The sequence below is a fragment of the Anopheles funestus genome, chromosome 2RL (genome assembly GCF_943734845.2).
Source record: "Anopheles funestus chromosome 2RL, idAnoFuneDA-416_04, whole genome shotgun sequence".
NCBI lineage: Eukaryota > Metazoa > Arthropoda > Insecta > Diptera > Culicidae > Anopheles > Anopheles funestus.
Window position 1 is genome coordinate 24732532 of NC_064598.1, and position 21408 is coordinate 24753939.

At 40.4% G+C, this 21408-nt stretch overlaps 1 protein-coding gene across 28 annotated transcripts in view; it reads left to right on the top strand.

Moving 5' to 3' along the window:
- Nucleotides 1-20310, top strand: part of LOC125775215 (polypyrimidine tract-binding protein 1) — a 308123-nt gene extending 287813 nt beyond the window's left edge. For 27 of the 28 annotated variants that reach the window (XM_049445790.1, XM_049445800.1, XM_049445791.1 and 24 more), the window contains 4 exons: nt 6397-6489; nt 8323-8539; nt 11612-11689; nt 11781-20310. In XM_049445790.1, coding sequence (XP_049301747.1) covers nt 6397-6489; nt 8323-8539; nt 11612-11689; nt 11781-11913 — 521 coding nt within the window. In that variant the 3' untranslated portion in view covers nt 11914-20310. Of the gene's footprint in view, nt 1-6396; nt 6490-8322; nt 8540-11611; nt 11690-11780 lie in introns of those variants that run through there. The other variant, XR_007421153.1, reaches the window with a different exon arrangement.
- The last annotated feature ends 1098 nt before the right edge of the window (nt 20311-21408 follow it).

Sequence of the window (21408 nt, forward strand, 5' to 3'; positions counted from 1 at the left end):
GGGAACGGTGAAGAACATATGAAGTCTCGTTTCGACATCGAGTCGAATCGCTCGAAATGCTTTAATCCTTTTTTGTCAAGTGAATCCTCACAGATGATAAAGCAATCTTACAAAAGCTTCAGCACGCTTGTTCTTACACTGATGTGAAATTGTTCGATGGTTCTGTTGCTATTCATTGTATTGGAGAAGAGCGATCGGAAGCTTGTACAATGCGCATTCCATTGTCTTCTGCTTGAATCCTTCCACTAGATTGAGGGGGTATTATAATGTTCAGCTGGAAGCGCTTAATATTTTGTACGTATTGCTTACAGATGAGAAACAACTGAATATTTACAACGATATTCAGAAAATAAAAGGAAAATATAAAGATTTTTTTACTTTTTGTTCATTATAGACATTTTTTGAACTTTAAATTCGCAATCATCATTATCCACTCCGGGAAATGATAATAAAATAGAAAAAAAATCTACTAAAATTTCACCGTTTTCAAACCTTTCTACATTTCTCAGGCTCGCATTATCTGACGAATCTCTTTAACCAACGTGTACAACCTGTTGGTTTGCCCTTATTCATTCTTCCCACAATTGCAAAAAGGTAATTCTCCAATTCTTGACAGTTCCCTGGTTCCTTCCACCGTTTGAGCCTGTTTTGCAGAAAAATAGGCCAACCAAGAAGCAGTAGACGTCAAGGCAATGGCAACGAAGCGAAAGCATTTCTTTTAGCTAATTACCCACCAAAGCCACCTAAGAGGTGGGATGAGAAAATCAAGGCCGTCGTCGCAGACAACGAGACAGAGGTGAACCAAAAAAAAAGAAAACAGAAGAAAAATCCTCTCTTACACACCCTTTTGTAAGCATATCTCCTCGTCGACCTCCCCAATCGGGGTACGGGGTTTTTGGACCTTTTCGCCCTTACGCCAACCATTTGTGCTTCGTGAGGCGTAATTTCGATTTCAGTTCACCGGAACGAACTCGCAGATTTCCCATCCTCTGTGTTCCTTTTTGCATTTCAACTTGTATTGGATGTTTCTTCGCCTCCGGTACGATCGTGGCGTACCGTGTGTAGAACCCGTTGTTTAGCCAAAAAAGGGAAACGACCTTCGAAACAAATTAATCCTTCTTCTTTACCTGTTGTGTTTTGCTTTTCCGCGAAACCACACTTTTATGGGGGTGTGCGTCAGTGTGTTTGTGCGTTCGAGCCCCAATGGGGAAGAATTAGTTGCCACGCCAGTGCCGCTTCAACCAAACACAAATTCCAAAATCCGCTCCGTTGGTGGATTTCTCACCCTAAGCCAATCCCTAGCCAATTTCGTTGTTAGCACCGTGGAAATGTATATATGTGTGTGTACAGCATGCGTACTACCACCGCCAGCTTCGTTCCACCCGTGTGGGACGTTTGAGATCCGTCGCCTTTTCTAATTACCCGCACGCGTTTTCTGCAACAAACCTGGAACAAGAGTTTGGTAGGAGCAGTAGGGATAATGGAGAGTGTAGGGAGGGGGCTTTGTTACCGGCAGCCGAGCGTGCGTAATTCCCGGACCCACCAGATCCATGGATTTCCTGCTCGAGAACCGTCACTGTGTCATACCGTCACTTCATAAATCATTCATAGAACCCATTCAATCCCACGGTCTAATCTTTCGGCTGTTCTGCACCGTACCTTCTCGCCCTTTACACATCCCTTACCTTATGCCGGATGGGACAGACTGTATGCACGGACGGTAGCCTAGTTAATCTTAATTTGTTTCGATGGATAAAAGGGCCACCAGGTATATGTATATGTATTGCTCCTCTGTAACAGGTTTTGTGTGTTAGTGAATCTGTACTGTACCGCACCAATCCGAATGCTGTGTGGAACTTTTGTGGAAAAATAAATAAAATCAACCATTAACAAACCACCACCAACACCCCCGTGTGGGGTTGTGTATGTGCGTCCATGTTTGCATTCGACGGTGGATTGTGCAAGGGTGAAATTGTGTGAGTTGATCCAAACAATCGAACCCTTTGAGATGCGATTCCCATATAAATCGAAACTCGTTTCGTGTTGATATTGAAAATACAAAAAACAGTACAACTGTTCCTTTCAAATGGACGATCAGAAGTATAAAGAATTTGGCAAGGTAAACACTTGTAAAATGTTTTACTTTGTCCATTTTTAAAATATTTTTTTTATCTTTTGCTAAGTTATGCTTGCTTGTGGTCTCTAAGAAAAAGGTGAAATAATTCTTATTCACTGCAATTTTTCTTAAAAACAAATCATTATGCTTTTGTCTTTTAACTCCTATATGGTTCTACAAAAAAAAAGCACAACACCGCAAACATTATTGTCCCTGTCAAGGGTTAAGCCACTAATGGAAACTGAGTGCACACAAAAGCGAAAACGGAAACAGTTTCACCTCCAGCTTCAAACCCTTGCATAAGGGTGCTTTATAAACGAACCAAAAACACCCCATCGCGCGAATCTGGCCTTTTTTGTATCGAGACTCGGAATCGAATCAATTTATATAAATTTGCACGTTTCACTGCACATGATGCAACGTGTGCCACATAACACACCACTCCATCATATGGGGAAAGCTCCATCGATCCTCAAGCTGAGGTGTGCACATATTGGCACGGAGAAAATGCCTTGAATCTCTTGCAGCGTGAAAACATTTTTTTTCTCTCCACTTCATATGCAACACTCCCTGTTGTTTCCCCTTGTTGCAGCATTACTCCAATTCAACGGACGGCAAAAGGTGAACCAGACCGGGCACAAACACACAAACTTTCCGTGTGTGTGTGTGGTCGCGGCAGGATTATTGAGATTTTCGATCGAAAGATAGTTCGCTGTGTCGCGCAAAAGAGGGGCCGCGTGAAGGGCAAGTAAAGCGCTGTGTACCTTTTCGCGTTGCGCTGTTTTCTCTGTCCCCCGGATGGTAGAAAATGGTTGTAACAAATCTTTTGCAACCAGCACAGCACCAGTACGTTGCACCGCAGTGTTTGCGTCCCAAGGGAAATCGCAGCCACGTTTGGAGCTGGTGAACGATTTTGATGGATTCTTGCTGGTTGGGAAAGTTTCACTTCGTTCGTTTTTGGGGGGGAACGTATTTAAATTTTATGCACATCCCCAAATTGTGAACATGCTCTTTCTCTACCTCTTACTCTACGATACACTAGTCAAAAGCTTTAGGCTAAAGCGTTTTGGTTCATACTAGCAAAGGTCGGATTTGTTGCTTTGCACGTACGAGCCAGTGGTGCATTTAATGAAAATTGTTCTACTTTTCATTCGTGTTTTTTTTCATTTCCCACCGTAAGCCGGCCTTAGTGGAATTTGGGAAAAGCTTTAGGATGAGGTGTTCCTTTGTGTTGGGTGAATGGTTTAATTTATCTGAATTTCCCTTATAGAAGAAGTCTCTTATTGAACCTTGACTAGTGTTAACTGCCACATTTATTTGATGTAAAAACAAAAAGGGAGAAATTAATAATAATGTTTGAAGTTTTTGTTTTACTTGCCTCAATTTTTGTAATGCAAGAGTGAAAAGAATTAACTCTTGATTATAGCATCAGTTTGTTGCCGCATTTTTGTTTCTGTTTTAACACAACTTTGATCATCGTCGATCTTTGTTCAAAGTATGAACGACCAGGCGCCTCCATTCGCTATGGAGCTTTTAATAAAATGCTTTAAAAGTTTATGGCTGCTGTCCATCATATTGCAATTAATAATTTAGGCTTACAGTCTTTTTTGCATCTGATAAAATGTTGTTTTTATTTATTTATTTATTTTTTCTTTAAACTTTGATGCATGATCAGATTTATGAGCCACCAGGCGTCTCCATTCGATGTGAAGCTTGCTCATACAAACTTAATGCTCAAACAAATTGAAATTCATTGTGCTCTATTCATATCTTAAGCATTTTGTCAAATCATTTCAGTGTCTAAAATTGTTGGAAAAGAAACCCAAACAAGCGGTGCAAGTATTGGGCAAAAAAACACAATAAAAATAAACAAAACACACTTTCTTCCCCTTGTGCGGACAGTCGCTTGAACTTTTAATCTTATTAAAATTGTCCCTACTTTTTTGCCGACCATTCAACCTTCTTGTATCGGCGGATGACGAGATTTTCTTTGACGCGTACCCACTGCTGTAGTAACAGCGTTTTACCAGATTTACTAAAAACGACACACACACACAAGCGGTTCCGATTTGTTTTCTCTTTCGCTCCATAACAACCACAATATTGTCAGAAAGCAAAAGAAAAGCAAAAATCCGGATTCGTAAATTATTGATTCTCAATCCTTTTATCAACATCTTTTTTCTCTTATTTCTTTTGTTGAAAACCATTGATGCTGCTGCTGCTGCTTTCATGGGAGGTTTTTTGTTGCAATTCTTTGCTGACTTCTTCCCCCTTCACCAAAAAAAAAGGACGATCACTCCCCGGACGGGTGTGTCTGTGTTTGTTTTGTTGAAAAAATCGTTTACTGAACGAACGGGTGGAATGTGGACACCTTTTATTCTTGCCCATTTTCTTTTCCTTCCTTCACATTCCGCTTCACCGTACAATAAAGCTAGAGAAGTGGCGAAGATAAAGGTTTTTACTTTCAATCCATACGGGAGCGTTGCTGTGCGATCCCGGTACGATCGTTCCCGTCCTGCCTGCTGTGTCTTTGTGATGGGAAAAAATGGGTACCATAAGCTAACACACACACGAGGACGGATAGAACGATAATAATAAATGTAATATGGCAATAGCAATAAAAATATCTGCAAGAGAGCAGAGAGCGTGGGTGCCGTTTTGCTTATTGGCGGGAACCATACAGTCCTTGGATGGATTTGCAGTCGATCCTTCCTTCTTGAAAAAAGGAAACCCCCGTGAAGGAATAAGAACGGAACCAGATTTTAACGATGGCTTCCTGCTGCCGTGTGTCCTCAGTTGGTGGGTGTTTTTTTTTCTTGCTTCAGCCTGCTTTATCCACCATCAACGAGCTTCTTCTCGTACTCCTCTACACACGTCCTCTACACGGACAATAAGGATGGCTGACTCAACGAGTGCCTGGTGATGTAGAAGCGTCGAGCACACAGGGTGGCATCCCAAGGGTTTCCCCGGCTAGCAGCACCGAAGGGCAAACATCATATGTGTGTACCCAAGGGGAACTCCGAAGCGCTTAGAGTTCGGTTCGCACACAATTCGATGGTTCGATGGTTGGACGATTTCGCTTCAATCGAACGAACCACCACCGGAAGGACGAACTCCAAAGGATTTAAAATGCTAACAGGTTACTTCCGTAGGGTGACTCCACTGTCGTCGAGGAAAAGTGCAACGATTGGTAGTGCAGTAGACCATCATTTCCACCATCGCGCTCCTATCACCACTTTCTCGCATAGTGCTTTTTGATCGATGGGGAAATGCTTCCAATTTAGCTCTCCGTACCTTTTTTTTTTGTTGGTTGCCAGTGAAGATGCAACGTGTGCAACGTGGAATAAGGAACATTTGGTGAAGCGGAGATTGTTTGTCAGCACGACACATTGTCATCGGGTTTCGGTGTATGCTCGACGGTGTCTGTGTTTGTTTATGGGTACAAGTGTGAAAGCGGAAAACTTTTTATCACCGCTTCAATGCATCGGCACGCCATCGGAAGTTAGCTGTAGATTCACTTCCGGCACGTTGTTTATTGGTTGAAATTGTTGTTCACACACGGCTTGAGAATGTCGGGATTTTATTTGAAAATGATATTACAAATATGAAAAAGAACAAGAATTCAATTAAACATGACTATTGTTATGAATTGAAAGAAGAAAAAAACTTGCTTTCTGATAAGATGTTCATTTGGGAAGCAATTGTTTTTGGATTCCATAAAACAATAGAAGAATGCATTTAATTTAATTTTTCGGTGTCAAATAAAAGTACCAGCAATAACTGCGATTTATTTACTAAAATAAATTAATTTAATATATATCAATTGTTTACGTTTGTGTTCCTATAAGGATATAGATTATACCATCATATTATGTTAACGTTGAGTGATGAAAGGAAAAAAACGGCAAATATATGGCAAATATGAATGCAACAAACCATGTCAAATGAATTATAAAACTTCGTGAGGAATAAAATCCACAAAAAAAACCTAATCATTGCAGACTTAATGGTAAGCCGTCTTGCAATTGGTTAAGTGTGCCTGTCCGGTTAGCGAAAAAGGACGACGAAAATGACTCCGTTCTATAATTTCTCTATTTCGACATTGTTCTAGAGTGTTCCTTCGTGTCTCTTTGGGGACGTATGTGTATATGCGCGCCCTCATTTACACTCATTATCTCTACATACATGTTCCCACTGTTGCATCGAGAGTAAAATGGTTATATTTAATTTTAATCTGTGTCCTTAATGCTTTTTTTCTCGCTTCTACCCCTTCGTTACAGGAGTGTATGGTGATGTACAACGTGTAAAGATTCTCTACAACAAGAAAGATTCAGCATTGATTCAAATGGCTGAACCCTACCAGGCGTATTTGGGTAAGTGAAAAAAATGTGGCGAATATTATTTTAAATTGTCTTTCCTTTTTGTATTGCTGAAACTTAATAAAATAATTATTATTATAAGTAATATTACTTAATTTAACAATAACTGTTTTGTCAAACATAAAAAGAACATTTACATTCACCTCCAAAAGATATTCGATTCCGTTCATTAGGTCCTCTTCTGTTGACTCCTTTGGAGCAGCATTTTCCATGTTTTTGTTTTATTGCTGCATCTCCATTTATGTATCCCCAAAGGCAATCGAAACGCTCCTCCGAATGCAACCCGAGTAAAAAGCGGTTGTTTAAATATGCACACCTAGAGCTGCATGTTGTTTTATTTGACTAGCTTACACGCAATAAATCTCAATGTAAATAAATAATCCAACAGTTGCAGTTGGAGGCAAAAAAACGGACGTGGAAAAGCGAACGATGATAGTTCACATTCGCGCGGACGGCCCCTGTTGGATGATAGTACCGGAGACAGTGAAATGAAAATGTGCAAAATGCCTCACAAATACACAAAACCCAAACTCGGCCACATCTGCACCTTTCACCTGATATACCTGCAACACAGAGGGGGACATGAGTTGGGGTTCGGGGAAAAAAAAATTTCTGTTTCACACCAAAACTTCTCTGTGGTGGTGATGAAGGTGGTGAAAAAGCGGAGGGAAATATTTCAATTTTTTCTCACCCATTTGTTCTACCATTTTGTGGTGAGTAAGTGCAAACTCGTAGCAAAAACAAAACCCTAGCCGTTCTGCCGGATGCTGCCGGTTTCGATACCGATGGGCCAAGGTTTTACCCGTCTTTTGAAACGCCACACCAGTATATTTATCGATCTCGTTAATGTTGGTAAACGAACGGGACACAAGTAACGCCAAACAGAAATTCGTCCTTGCCATGAATCGCTGTTTTTCTCCAAATTTTCGCTTCCGTTCCTTTTTTTTCTTCTCTCTCCTGTGCGTGCATTTAACTTTACTTTGTTTTCATCATCATTCGCACCTTTCTGCTGTTTTTTTGCTTGCTATAATGGCATTTAAATATCGAATAATAATTGGTAAAAATGTTTACATTCACCTCTTCATGCAGTAGTCAAAGAGGATATATTCAGTGGCCTTACCGGTGTTTGGCGGAAATGTTTTTTGTTTCCTTTGTGCAACAGTTTCCACTTTTCATTCACGAACTGGTTGTTACAACTATTGAAAAAAAGAAAAACCAAAGACACACACACAGAAAAGGAAAAACGGATAAATTTCCTGGTTTTATCTTTCCTTTTTCGCTTCGAACGGCTCGAGCGTATTATTTCCTTTTCGTTTTTCGCTTTTTTCCGTTTCCTTTCCGGAAATGGTTGTGAAAGTGTGGTGAATAAATTCATTTATTCTGAGCAACAAACCGGAACAAAAAGGGGGTGGTACAAAAACGTGGAGTTCATCACCGCACACCACCGTCCCAAGGATATTTATGCAATTTGTGGACCAAAATTGGAGAGGATTATTTTCACCAGTAATACACAAACAAAAAAACACAGGATTTGGGAGGGGAATTATTATGTTTTTGTTTTTTTTTTTATTTGGTGAGATAAATCTAAATAAATAAATGCAGTGAAAATTGAATGAATGAAAAGCTTCACTTACATGAAAAAAATGTGTTTCTTTTAATACAAATATTCCATTCTCTTTCACTTTAGTGAGTTAACGCACCTTTTTTTTTGTTTGTGGCATACTTCAATTACTAATTGCTTTTTCTCTCTCTCTCTCTCTCTCTTTCTCTCTCTCTCTCTCTCTCTCTCTCTTTTACTGTCACCTTTTTCTTGTTTTGATGTACCAGCTATGACCCATTTGGATAAGCTCCGTATCTGGAACAAAACGATCCGCGTGATGCCGAGCAAACATCAGGCGGTACAGCTGCCGAAGGAGGGCCAACCGGATGCCGGACTGACCCGCGACTATGCACAAAATCCGCTGCATCGATTCAAGAAACCGGGCAGCAAAAACTACCAGAACATCTATCCACCATCTGCTACACTGCATTTAAGCAACATTCCGTAAGTATATTAGCGCTCAATTCCCACAACTTTCGTGCTCGTTTTTGTTCTTTTGGTTTTTTTTTGTTGCGGTGTTAATGAACTTTTTGAGCGGTTCTTTTTTTTCGCGAATAATCAGCAGCAGCCAAATCTTCTCTCTCCCTCTCCCCCTTTGTCAATTTGCTCCATCATCGAACGATTAAGCACAGACATACCGTGGATGCACAGCTGCCGGTTGGCGATCGGTTCAAATATTGTTCTTTCATTTCGCCGATTTTATTCCCACCCGCCCGAGTTCGCATGGAATATTATTCCGACCCTGGCTAACAGGGCAGTGGTGGGCCGACGTGCGGTGGTTTGGTTTAGAACATTACCAACGCTGCGGTATATATCGGCACCACTTGGGGAAGATTTTTAAAGGTGTCTGATTTGAGCACCGGAACGTAAACACCATCTGATGCCAATGGGACGACCAGCGTCGTCAAGCGCAGCAGCAAAAAGGGAAAAAAGTCGGGACATGGAAACACTTTTATGCATAATCCACTTCAGTAATTTTCTCCCATCCTTAAATGAGTTCTGTGGAAGAAGGAGGACGTATGGGGGAGGAAGAGAACCATCCAACCAATCTTAGCATCCTAACGAATGATTATGGCAAAGAAACGGAATTAAAGTCCAACCGTCCTTACGCTCTCCCCCAGGCGGAACCATCGCCTCCACAAAGGCCACACGGGATCTTTATCCTTGAGGGTGTCAGTCCAACCAGAAACACACAGATATGCCAGAAGGAGCACCGTACACTTTGCTGTAACTATTAAAGAACTTAACCATGGAACCCTCTTAGTGTTCTCTCGGTGCGCTAGCGCCTAGGACAGCAGCCGGTAATGGGTCACCGAGCCGAATGGCAGTAGTAGTGGGTCGCTAGAGTGTAGACAGGCGAGGTGAAAAGAAAACAAACTTTTAATTATCTTCTTTCATCCCGCATCATCCTCGAACACCGGTGTGGGGGACGGTGTGCTTCAAAAACCATAGCCAATGGAGCGTTTGTGGATGATGGAGCACACCCGAAGCATGAAGCTCAACAGTTTTACAAAACCAAAGTGGATCTTGTTAGTTCGTTTTTTTTTTGCTGTACCTCTAGTTCTATTTCCACCCCGATGAAACTGCCGATCGGTAGATGGGAAAGAAGGGATTTTTAATCCTTTTGTTTGTTGTAACACCGCACCGTTCGGTTCCCATCTTTGCCATCTTGTTTCGTTTGTCCTACCCAAACCAGCACACAGTAACATGGTCGATAAATTAACCATCGCTCGGGGACCGAGTACACGAACCATCACCACCCCCTTTTTTTTGGTATCCTTATTCGCTTTGCGGACCAGCAAAAAGTATATATGTATAACTCCCTTCAGTACATTCGCACCATTACAAAACACCCGAGAGCGCCAGCGAGCGACCATGTCATAAGTGTGCAATGGTTTGGTCTTGATTTTGCCACCACAATTATATTGCCCCATAGTGTCGTTTCAACCGCACTGGGAAGATAATTGTAACTAAATAAGTGGATTTGAAACTACTACACGTGCCAACGAAAGTCAACGCAAGGGACAATGGTGCGGAGTAGCAGAAACAGACCGATGGTTTAGTTGCTGGCCAGTAATAAAAGTTTGCAAAAAGGAAGCATATATGTGCTGCTGGTTCTCGGTGTCCGGCTTAGAGTATTGTGTTTTCGTTACGAGATGCAGTAACAGTTGCGCTAACGCTGGCAAACGTTTGCAGCAACACAACTTGTTGCAATGTAATCCACGTTGACTATTATTGTTTATTGGTGTGGATGTTTTCTTTAAACATAACCCCGGATATAATCCTCTTGAGTGGGGATTGTATTGGATTGCAAATTCACACCTTACTGTTAGGTAGAAATGATGATAGAAAGTACGATAGTCACCACGATGAAGGGAAAAGATTCTTTTTTTTTAAATATATTTTACTAAAGGACGAATATTTCAATAGAATTGATTTATATAACCCAAGAATAGCAATACATAAAATATTGTATACGTATATAACGTTTTGTAATGTAAAGAACTAAATATATTAAAGTGTTTTAAAATATTAAAACTGAATTATTCATCTGACTTTATAATATATATTCAGAATCATTCATTCGATGTAGAGATTGGTTGAAATTTTTCCAACGCTAATCCCCAAACACTTCAAATAATATAATTTTTATAACAAGGCTTTCTCTTAACCAGAACATACCGATAACGCTACTTCAACAGGTAGTTACGTTACGCAGGGTTTCACCTTTACTTCGTAAACCAATCACTGCGGTAACATAATTATTTAGAACATCATCCCCCACACGATGAACTCCCCCTTCTCCACTCACATCTGACATAATTACATCGAAATGAAACCATAACTCATAAAGGACATTCTTTCCATTGCCCACCGCTCCGAAACCCAGGTAGTAACGGAGAGACATTTATGATCGAAAGACTAACCTAATGTGGTCCAGTGGTGAGAGTCCCCATTCCAAACGGTTGCGCCGTGTGGTGGAAGTCTTACGACACACCATTTTATTACAGGCCATACATCGGCCCCGGAACCGCCATGCTAACTGTGTGAAGGTAAAGGACCAATTCACACCTGCTTACTCTTCGCGCCACTATCATGAGAACAATTTTTTGTGCTTTTCTCATGTTTTTTCTTCTACTTCTCACTCGTAATGAAGTGGTGTGACGGTGAGAATGTGGCGACAAACCGCTCCAGTTCCTTTCACGCTCAATTTCATTAGAAGAGAATTATTATGATAACGTAATTAAAGGGAAAACTGCTCGCTACCCATTGGTGGCGGTTATCGAACGGTGAATGTTGACTGCTGGGCATAGAAAGATAGAACTAGCCGTAGAAAAGTGGTAGAATTAATTGAAGTTGTACGCTCACGGGTTACCGTTTCAATAAGATAATATTGCAATAGTTTTTTTTTTTGTTTTAGTGTGCTGTTTTCATTTCATATAGATTATACTCATATACTTCATCCCTTCACACAGATAATACTCTTATACTAATTCAAATGTTTCCCTTTTTCAGAGCAACCGTAACCGAGGATGAAATCAAAGAAGCTTTCACCAAGAACAGTTTTGAGGTTAAGGCTTTTAAATTTTTCCCGTAAGTACCGTGTGGGACATGGTTGCCGATTGCTCAAAACGAGGCACGTTTGTTAACAATCTTTCTATTTCTCTTTCCGCCGAATTTGTAGGAAGGACCACAAGATGGCGCTGATACAGCTTAGTTCGATCGAGGAAGCGGTCTGCGCACTGATCAAGATGCACAACTACCAGCTGTCGGAATCGAACCATCTGCGCGTCAGCTTCTCCAAGTCCAACATCTAACTGCGAGCGCCCGCGTATGCGAGCGCCAAACACGGTACATCGCCGGTACAGCAGCTGCCAGTAGCAGTAGTTCCATCCGCTTCCCCAACATCGATCCCGAACGCGATCCCCACCAACACCCATTCACCGGTTGACCTGGTAGCGGCCAGTGACGAAACCACCGTTGTTACATCAAGCATAGCTACAGCAACAAACACAGCTACCACCACAACCATTACTACGGTCAACGAGAACTCATCGCTACCTTTAGCTCCCTCCTCAACGATTTCATCATCCTCCTCCTTAACAACAGCAACAACAACAACAACAACAGCGACCTCGGCATGATCGCAACAGGTGGAACAGCAGGAACCTAACGGACGGAATCTAACGAATCTGATACCCTCACCCGTTCGACTGTAGGCAACGGGTCGGGTTAAAGGATGAGTGACAGCAGCAGCGGGAGCAAACAAAAAACAAAAAGGATAACATTGGGGTACCCCGAATGGGTCCTGGCCAAAAATGCGTTACAAGTAGCCTAAAGAAATGGAAGTGTGGAAGGATGTGTACGAAGGAAACAATTTTGCATTATCATAAACACGTATATATATAATATCCCGGTATATCACCGTCGTGTAGTTGTGTAGAGTGTGTGTGGCCGCTTGTTTGTGGTAACGGTAAACGAAGAGGAGAAAAAAAGTCAACAAAACTAAAAAAAAACGGAAACAAATCTTTTATCGAACCGCGAAGAAAACCCTCAAGATTTTCGTATCCGTATTTGCACAAGCTGCACAAGCAAAACATTAGAAACCGAAGGGAAAGAAAGCTAGATAGAGTGAACCGTATGTGTGAGAGATAGTGGCAGCGCGTAAACCAAGAGAAAACCCGTTTTCAATTTGGGGGACAAAAGCATTTGGCATTATAGCGAAAGGAAATTCGCAAAAGAATATATAGTGGCCACAAGGCTTTCTCTTCTGTTCGGTTTTTTTTCTCCTTCTTTTTGGGATTTTGTTTTTGTGAAGGACACACACATACAACCGTAGAGACAAGTTACTATTTGATCATGATTAAAATGTAAGGTGTAGAATGTTAGTAGCGAAACATCTGATGTTGTACTATCATTACAGGAACACAGGTTGATAGGTGAAAGCGTGGAGCAAAACCATACATATATACATATATCATTAGCCTGATACACTTGTGCATTGAACAAGAGTAGGAAAAGGAAGTAAATATCAAGAGAAAAGAAAGACGTACGTTGTGTGTATGTGTGTGTGTGTGCGTGAATGTATGTACGTGTGTATCTGCTTATCCTTTACGATAACAATTGTGGACAATCATTTGTTTGTTCATGTTGAGTTTACAGTTGTTATACATTTGGCGTAAGCTACCGAAAGGAAAAGAGAAGATAAAACAAACCAAGTTGAACATCATTACAAAGATTTCTGGTTTAGAACAGGGATATTTTTCACATCTTCATGTATACAAACATGCACACAATCACATACACACACAAACACACTCATAAATAATGGTGTGTCCTTCGTGCTGTCTTGAAGTAAAAGAGCAGGAGTAAATTCTTTATCGCGTCACTTAAAGAGAGAGAGAGAGACAGAAACGAACAAGCCAACAAGCGCATATTCAAGCGAACAGATCAAAGAGTGTTTAATGGGATCAAACTATATCTTTATGGAGCAAAAGAAAAAAACAGAAAGAAAAAGGGAAGAAAAAATCGAAACCAAAACGCGTTTAGAAGCAAAATGTGGAGTAGCGAATGAGGCCAATACCCAGATATCAGTGACGAAAATATCAAACAAATCAAAACAACAACAAAAAACTTGTAAACCAATAGGTAAAATGAAACGGATATTTCTATCTATACATGCAGGCGCACACTAAATCCTAAACAAATCATCATTACAAAATGGTATTCGGAAACAGGTGGAAAAATCGGATATCGTGGAAATCGCGCGTTTGCGTGTGTGTGTGTGTGTGTAGAATCAAGCAAAGAGATTGTATTGTACTGACAAATCAACAGCCAATAACAGCCATTCGGTATGGCATGGGACAGGCACACACACACACGCACAAACATAAGCGAAAATGTTTGGGGGTAAACAATGTAAGCGAATTTAGTAAATTTGTAGTAGTTGAAGTTTGCAAAGTTGATGGAATCAAGGCCACACTAACTGTAGTAATGGATAATAATGAGCGCTGGTGCCGGAACAAAATATGAAAGGTGGATCAATCTTTTGTGTGCGGGTGTGACAGACAGAACAGAATCGGGCAAGGAAGGAAATAACACAATTAAATCAACCTTCCCACCTTCCCCCTGGCTCCTTACCCCACAGACAAACATTAAGCAGAAATATTTAAATGTTGTTTCAAACACACGGCTAGCCAAGCATAAGAAGTCTTTTATGAAGAAAACTCTGGTACTGATCAATCGAATGGAAGTGGGAATATAGTTGGTGGAGTTACAAGGAACGGGAGTAAAAAAGCATTTTGATAATTTGCTATCCCTCCCTAAAACCCTTCTCGCTCACTCACTTTTATCAGTACGGCTTAGGAGGAACAAGTGCGAGGGGGAATGGGCAAAATCTTAACGCACACACGCACACGTGTAGGCAAAAATTGTTGTAGGTTTAGCCAAATGAATGGACACTTTCGGTGCCACCTGTGAGATGTGCAACAGCTCGATCGCGAACGCTGCAAACATCATTAACCGTTTGTTTTCACCGTACCGAAAGGATTGCTGCGTTCCGGTTTATCCCGCTTTCCCCGTTTGTTTAGTTTTACATATTCTCGAATTTTCGATACATGGCATGTTAATTTGTGTAAGATCGTTTGTGGATTAGGGCGAGAACGCGTTCAAAAGCAGCAGCAGCAGCAAAACAGAAAACCAATCCTCAGGAGATCACGTTTTGTCGTATTCAGATCATAAAGAAATCAACTCCCTCCCCTTTTTCCCCTCTAGTAGTTCCCCAATCAACCCTCCCCACGCCTCTCAAGCAAACCGGCATAGGTAGCAAATGGACTTTGACAAATCAGTAGCGACAAAGACCAGCGACAAGGGGGCGCGTTACAACCGGTATAGGTATTATTTGAATGTAAGGCACAGGGCAATAAAAGGCGGGCTGCGAATGTGCGCAATGCGTAATTGAAATAATTTTTTTCCAGTATTGTTTAGGGTAACTGTTAAGAACAGGGATTAAACGGGCACTGGGCAACCAATTTATTCATAGCCGTACGCTATATTATCATTATTGTCATTATAATTATTGCTACTATTAAGACGTTACGATTATATCGTTAGGAATATATTATCCGATTATTTCTCCCGTTATATATGCTCCGTTTTTTTGCAAAATGCAGCTCTGTTAGGTGATTAGGATTGATTTACGTTTGTTTTTCTTCCACCTACTGTTAGGTTAGTACATGTGTTTTTGTCTGGATAATACCGGTTATGGAAAAAAAAGCAGAAAACGAAACGAAGCATTCGTTATTCGAAACGTTTTCCTTCTCACTCACACCACATCCGGTCACTGTAACATTTGGTTTCTTCCTGTATTACCTACTGTCACACTCTGTTCTCACTCTATATGTGTTGCTATCGTTTCGCTGTGTGCAATTGTGCCGTTTTTTTTTTGTTTGTTGTTGTTCCTGTTTGATTTCCTTTATCACTACATCTATTTCGCTGTTACGGAATCAATTCCTTTTCTTTCTTATTTTCTTTTTTTTACTATTTTCACATACATACACACACTTTGCCGTTCCTTCTTTCTTGATACTTGAGGTGTTACCGAACCCTCACTAATCGGATATGTGCAAAATGATATTTTTTTCTTACTTTATTCTTTTTTTTTTTGGTTAACATAGAATTAGTGCTTAGCAAATAGAAGTGTAAAATACACACAGATGAGATTTGAGTGTTTTGTTACTGTGGATGTACCGGACGGATTTCGGTTTTGTTTTTTTTCACGATAATTAGCTTCTTCGCTTTGTTAAATTCGAAGAGGTTCGTCGTCTGTTTGAGCGTTGTGTTCTTTCGCTTTAATCACACGCGGTTTAAGAGCGTCGCTTTTTTTACCTTTATTTTGATCAAATCATATCTTCCACTGAATTTTTTTTGTATCTTCTAACTCTGGCACTACTACCACCACCTTCCGTCATCCCTGTCCTGCGCTCGCTACGAGCAAGATGAAGAGCGTACACGTGTATAACCTTAGGTGCAATATCGTTCAGAACGGCGAATGAAAATTTCTGTTGTAAGAAGTTTTCAACAACGAAAATACGCAGTTGCGCTCAACCCATTTTGTTATGGCTTAATGTCTCTCGTTTTTAATATCCTCGTGGCCAACCCATTAATCTCCGCTTTGGTGGAGTGTGTTTTCTATTGTTTTGTTCCCGACTGGGGTTGTTTAAACAAACCATAACTCGGGTGTTGGTCTCTCATGCTTCGTTTCCTTCCATTAAAGGGCTTTTTCTTGTGTTCAAGCATGTAAAGAAAACACAAGTCTACATTAAGTTGTGTTTGGTGGGTGGATGTGTGTATGGGTGTGTGTATATGTGTTGTAAAGCAAGTATTTGTTTGTTGATGTTACTGTTTTCTTTTAACACGATCCTCCCAATTCCTTCTCCGATATTGGAAAGGCAGAGGGAGAGATGAGTTTATGGATAAATTTTGAATAATCGAATTAATTTCATTCCTGAAAGCAGCAAAAAAAGGCACGGGTTTTTATTAACTTCTTCTGTTGCATTCATCCCAGAATGAATGTGGTCCCCGCCACGCAATCGAAAGACAATCGACAGTGGATCGACAATTGTGGCAGCGTGGTATAAATGTGTGTGCGTGTGTGTTAAGTAGTACAATGGAAAAAGATACGGAACAGGGGAAAACAAAATGTGTAGTGAAAGGAAACGAAAAGTGATGATGGGTCAGCATAAACCACGACCACGAGCAGAGAGGAGGGGTGCGCGTGTGCGTGTGTGTGTGTGCACGGGAAAAGATCACTTCTTGAGTGACGTCAGTGTAGTGATGGTACGGGAGCAAATAACCGATATTCGTCAGATTATTGTTTAGCGATACACAACTAAGCGATACTACTGTGCCAGTTTTGGATCATTTTCTACACACACGGTATCACATTACACACGTACAGTGCAAGTTGCAGTGTGCAGAGTGTTAGTTAAATTCGGATAGGTGAAAATTAAGTGACTGGTGTAAGGGTGAAATAAAAAAAACGGAAACACATTAAATAAGGATATGAAAGACAAAACAAACATAACAACTTAGGCGAACCGAATAGAAAGCAGATGATCAACAAGCAAACAAAAGCGTGTTTAATAAGATATTATAAAGAAAAAACCTTCTCACCTCTTTCCTCTTCCCCACACATACAAACACAGCAAAACAGGTAGAAAGGAAACCGTATTTACAAACAACATCTAACAACTAATACATTGACAAAAAAAACCCCTAGAATTTCCCCCATCCCCATCCCCAATATTCAAGAGGCAAAGATAATCAGAAGAAAATGTGAAGATGTTTAAGGTACTATTAATCTCCCTTCCTCCCTTTCCCTCCCTCCCCCTTATTCCTTTATAACGTTAATGTGTGAGCGAATCAAGATAGAGAGAGAAAGAGAGAAAGAATAAATGATAAGTGTAGCCAAAATAAAACAAACAAACAAAAAAGCATACATGCAATATCAGTGGCAAAAGAAAAGCAAAAAGTTCAACCAGCGCACATATGTATAGTAGGAACTCTACGGTGTGCGCATGAAACACGACAGCTGTTGAACAAAAACAGACACACACCCATACACACACACACATACACCATCCCCCCCGAATCAACACAAATCATCAATGCGTTAGGCACTCTCTATATATATCGCGCAGCTGAAGGATGGGAATCAAATTAGTGGAAAAGAAGAGAAGAAAGGACAGATGAAAAGAAGATAGAAATGAAAAATGGAAAAACAAACAAATCGATGGACGCAGTATGTGCATCCGTTTGCGATTTGGCAAATGGAGAACAACACAAGAAGAAGAAGAAGAAGAAGAAGAAGAAGAAGAAGAAGAGGAAGAAAAAACTGTTTAGCAAAGCAAGAACTATTAAAAAAATCAAACTATAAACGATAACTGAAACAAAAATATCCCCGTACGCACGAGCTCGGTGAAGAGATTGAATATTATATGTAAGAGAAATCTCGACAATCAGATGATGTTATATTTTAGCGATAAATCTTTAAAATGAATGGTCTATAAGAGCAAGCTCTATTATACAACACGCAACACGCAACAGGAGACACACACACACAAAAAAACACGCGCGCATCATCTAAAACAAACACACACACACACACACACATAGTGAGCAGGCAGGCAAAAAGGGGGGAAAATGAAAATGCAAAACATTAAACGAACAAAAAAAAACCCGGAAGTGGAAAGGTTGAATCTTCTTCATATGTGTAGCTTATATATAAATATATTATCAAACAACCACAACAAGAAACAACCAACACAAACAATCTATCCTTATCTCTACTAGACAAAAGCGGAACAACACAACACAAAAATCACACATACACACACACACACACACATACTTACTTCTACCCTTTTTCCATCTCCCCCCATTTTCCGCCTCTCCCTACTCTCTAACCTCCCTTATTAATCATCTTAATGTGCACTTGACATTTAAATTGTGCTAAAAAGGACACAGCAATAGGAAGAAATCAAACACAAAAACAATCAAAGTAAGCGCTGCCGCGCATAACAATGTGTGTGTGTGGGTAATCTCCATACAGACTTTGCTGTGTCCGAGTACACGAGTCAATGGAAAAAAAACTGAACGGAAATCGTTCGTGTTAAGAATGTGTGCGAAAAAAAAATTTCCCACATCTCATCCCTCCCCCCCCCCAAAAGGTGTGGCGTAGTGTTTTGTGTACATCTATCACCACCCAAAACACTATCTCTAATGCTAGTTATCTTCTCGTCTCTGTTCGACGCCTATATGCACGAAATAAGGTAGAATAATTGTATTCTAGTTTTTATTTTATTCTTAAACTTTTTCTACTATAATGATCCATTTTGTTTTTTTTTTCACACTCCTAGCAGTAAGTTCTCCGTTTAAGATCGAACGTTTAAGCTAGAAAAAGTTCGTTTAAAATCACACAAACACACACAGCAGATGCAACATTGGGTAAACTTCAGCAGGAATGCTGCACTACTGTTGCTATGGCTACTAACGCCTACTACTACGGCTCCTTCTCTTACTACTTACTACAAAACAAAAGCACATCTTTCATCTCGCTCTCTGTCTCTACTCTTACTCTCACTCTGTTGCTAACACACGTGTGTGTTTTTTTAATTGCTTCTCTCTTTACAATTGTTTAAAAAAAACTTCTCTTTATTAAAACTAAGTAATTCTTGTGTGTGTGTAAATTTTCCACCCACCGCGCGTGCCGCTTCTTTTTCATCCCACCCCTTTCGAAGAGATAGAGATTCGTTTACCAATACGTGTACACACTCGCAAAAGAGAGATTTCAATGATGTTCCATCTGACAGATAGCCAGACAACAACCGTGACTGAGCGTGCGTGATAAAATCGAGTTAGCGTTGAATTTTCGTATTTGAGTTTTGTGTTTTGTTATGATGATCGGTCACGATCATGCATATTTAAACTATGCTGTCGAATGGATATGTTGTAAAGAGGACAAGACAGAGTCGTTATGGTTTTGTGTGCGTGTGTGTGAGTGTACGTTAAATGGAGGTGGTAGTAGTGCAGTTAGTGCAGTGGCTAGTGGCATCCAACGAGCCACCATATTTAAGACGATAATGCGATACGGAAATGAAAAACAAACAGCAACAAACAAACAAACAAAACGGTGTAAGATAATTAATGTTATTTGTACAAGCTTTTTTGCCGAAACTCCCCAATGAAAACCCCCGAACTCTGTACGTTTTGTAAAAGTTGTACTAAACTCGAAGGTTAAACACTGGGATCGAGCGGGCAATACACACAGAAAGCGAGAGCGAGCGAGAGAGAGAGATAGATAGAAGTGAAGGATGTCGATGTCTTTTTCCCGGCATTGTAGAATGCTTTCCATCATTTTTTTTAAATATCTTTTTTTGTGTTTTAATTTACCTCTCTAGTTGGTACGTTTATTGCTAACTAACTTAGATCGCGATCATCAATTGTAACTGAACGTTTTGAGACACTCTCGTCCCACTAACCAACCAAAACACACACAGACAAAAATAACAAACACACACACACACATACAACACACATATCCCCCGTTACACATCGGTATGATGTTTATCGTTAAAGTAAAAAAAAACCCCAGAAAACAGCTGCTAGAAAAGGAAATAAATTGTGCAAAAAAAAACGGCACTACTACAAGGCAGGATCATTAGTATTCCTTTTTTTTTAATTCGCTTCCACCCACCTTCAGCCCACGCGTGAAGAAAGGAATTGAGCCCGGAGCGAAAGGCTGGCCGGGGAAGTGGGCCGAAATGGAAAAAAAGCGGGGGAAGGTACGGGTGGATGGCAGGGTCCAGCGTTTACAAGAAAAAAAACAAACAAACAAACAAACATACGACATGCGTGTGCGAATCTTTGTGTTTTGGTTGTGTATGTTTTTTCTTTAATTTTTACATAACAAATTACAAATTCCCCTATTTTTTAATTTTAAAATCTATATCTATACTTATAAGTTGCTTGGATAATCAATAACTGTTACTACAAAAAAACTTAAATACTACTATCAATAAAAGTCTTTAAACTAAAACTTTTTGCTGCTCTCATTGCTATCATCAATTTATCACTTCGAAACCACTCTTTGCTCCAACTGTCTACCCTATACTCTGCTATGACTTTACCTACCTGGTTCTTCTTCACTTTCTACTCTTTATCACATACTACGTCTTGCTCTTCTGTAAGCTATCGTGGACTTCTGTTCTCGTTCTGTTGTTGTTGTTGTGTCCGTCTCATCTTTCACGTTATTCTGCTGCTACAATTCGGTTTGTTTTTTTTTTGCGATACGTTCCCACTTCGATCTTCAAACGTTCCAGGAAGAAACCTAGCTATTTCTAGCTCATTAAAGTGCGCGTTTGTCACGCCTCGATCACGTCTTGATGATCCTCGAAGTTCGAATGGTGTGCGTTAACAGTACGAACATACTCGATGTAGCTCATCGGTACCGCGTCCATCTACAATCGTCCGAGTCATTGTTGTCGACCAAGCAAGATAAATAACTCTAGTTGCATTCCAGAATCACGGTATCATTATCAACACGGGAAGCATAAGCGACCATAAGGAAGTCCAACATGTTTGTGTATGTGTGTGGCTAAAAGGAAGAGAAGAAACGAGAAATTTAGATGAATAATCGATCAAATTAGCTACAAGAGCAATGGATACAGCAGTAGTACTAGCCGCAGCAGCAGCAGTAGCAGCATCAACAACAACGATATCATGAGCGATCTAGTAGGTACGTTTCTCTATCT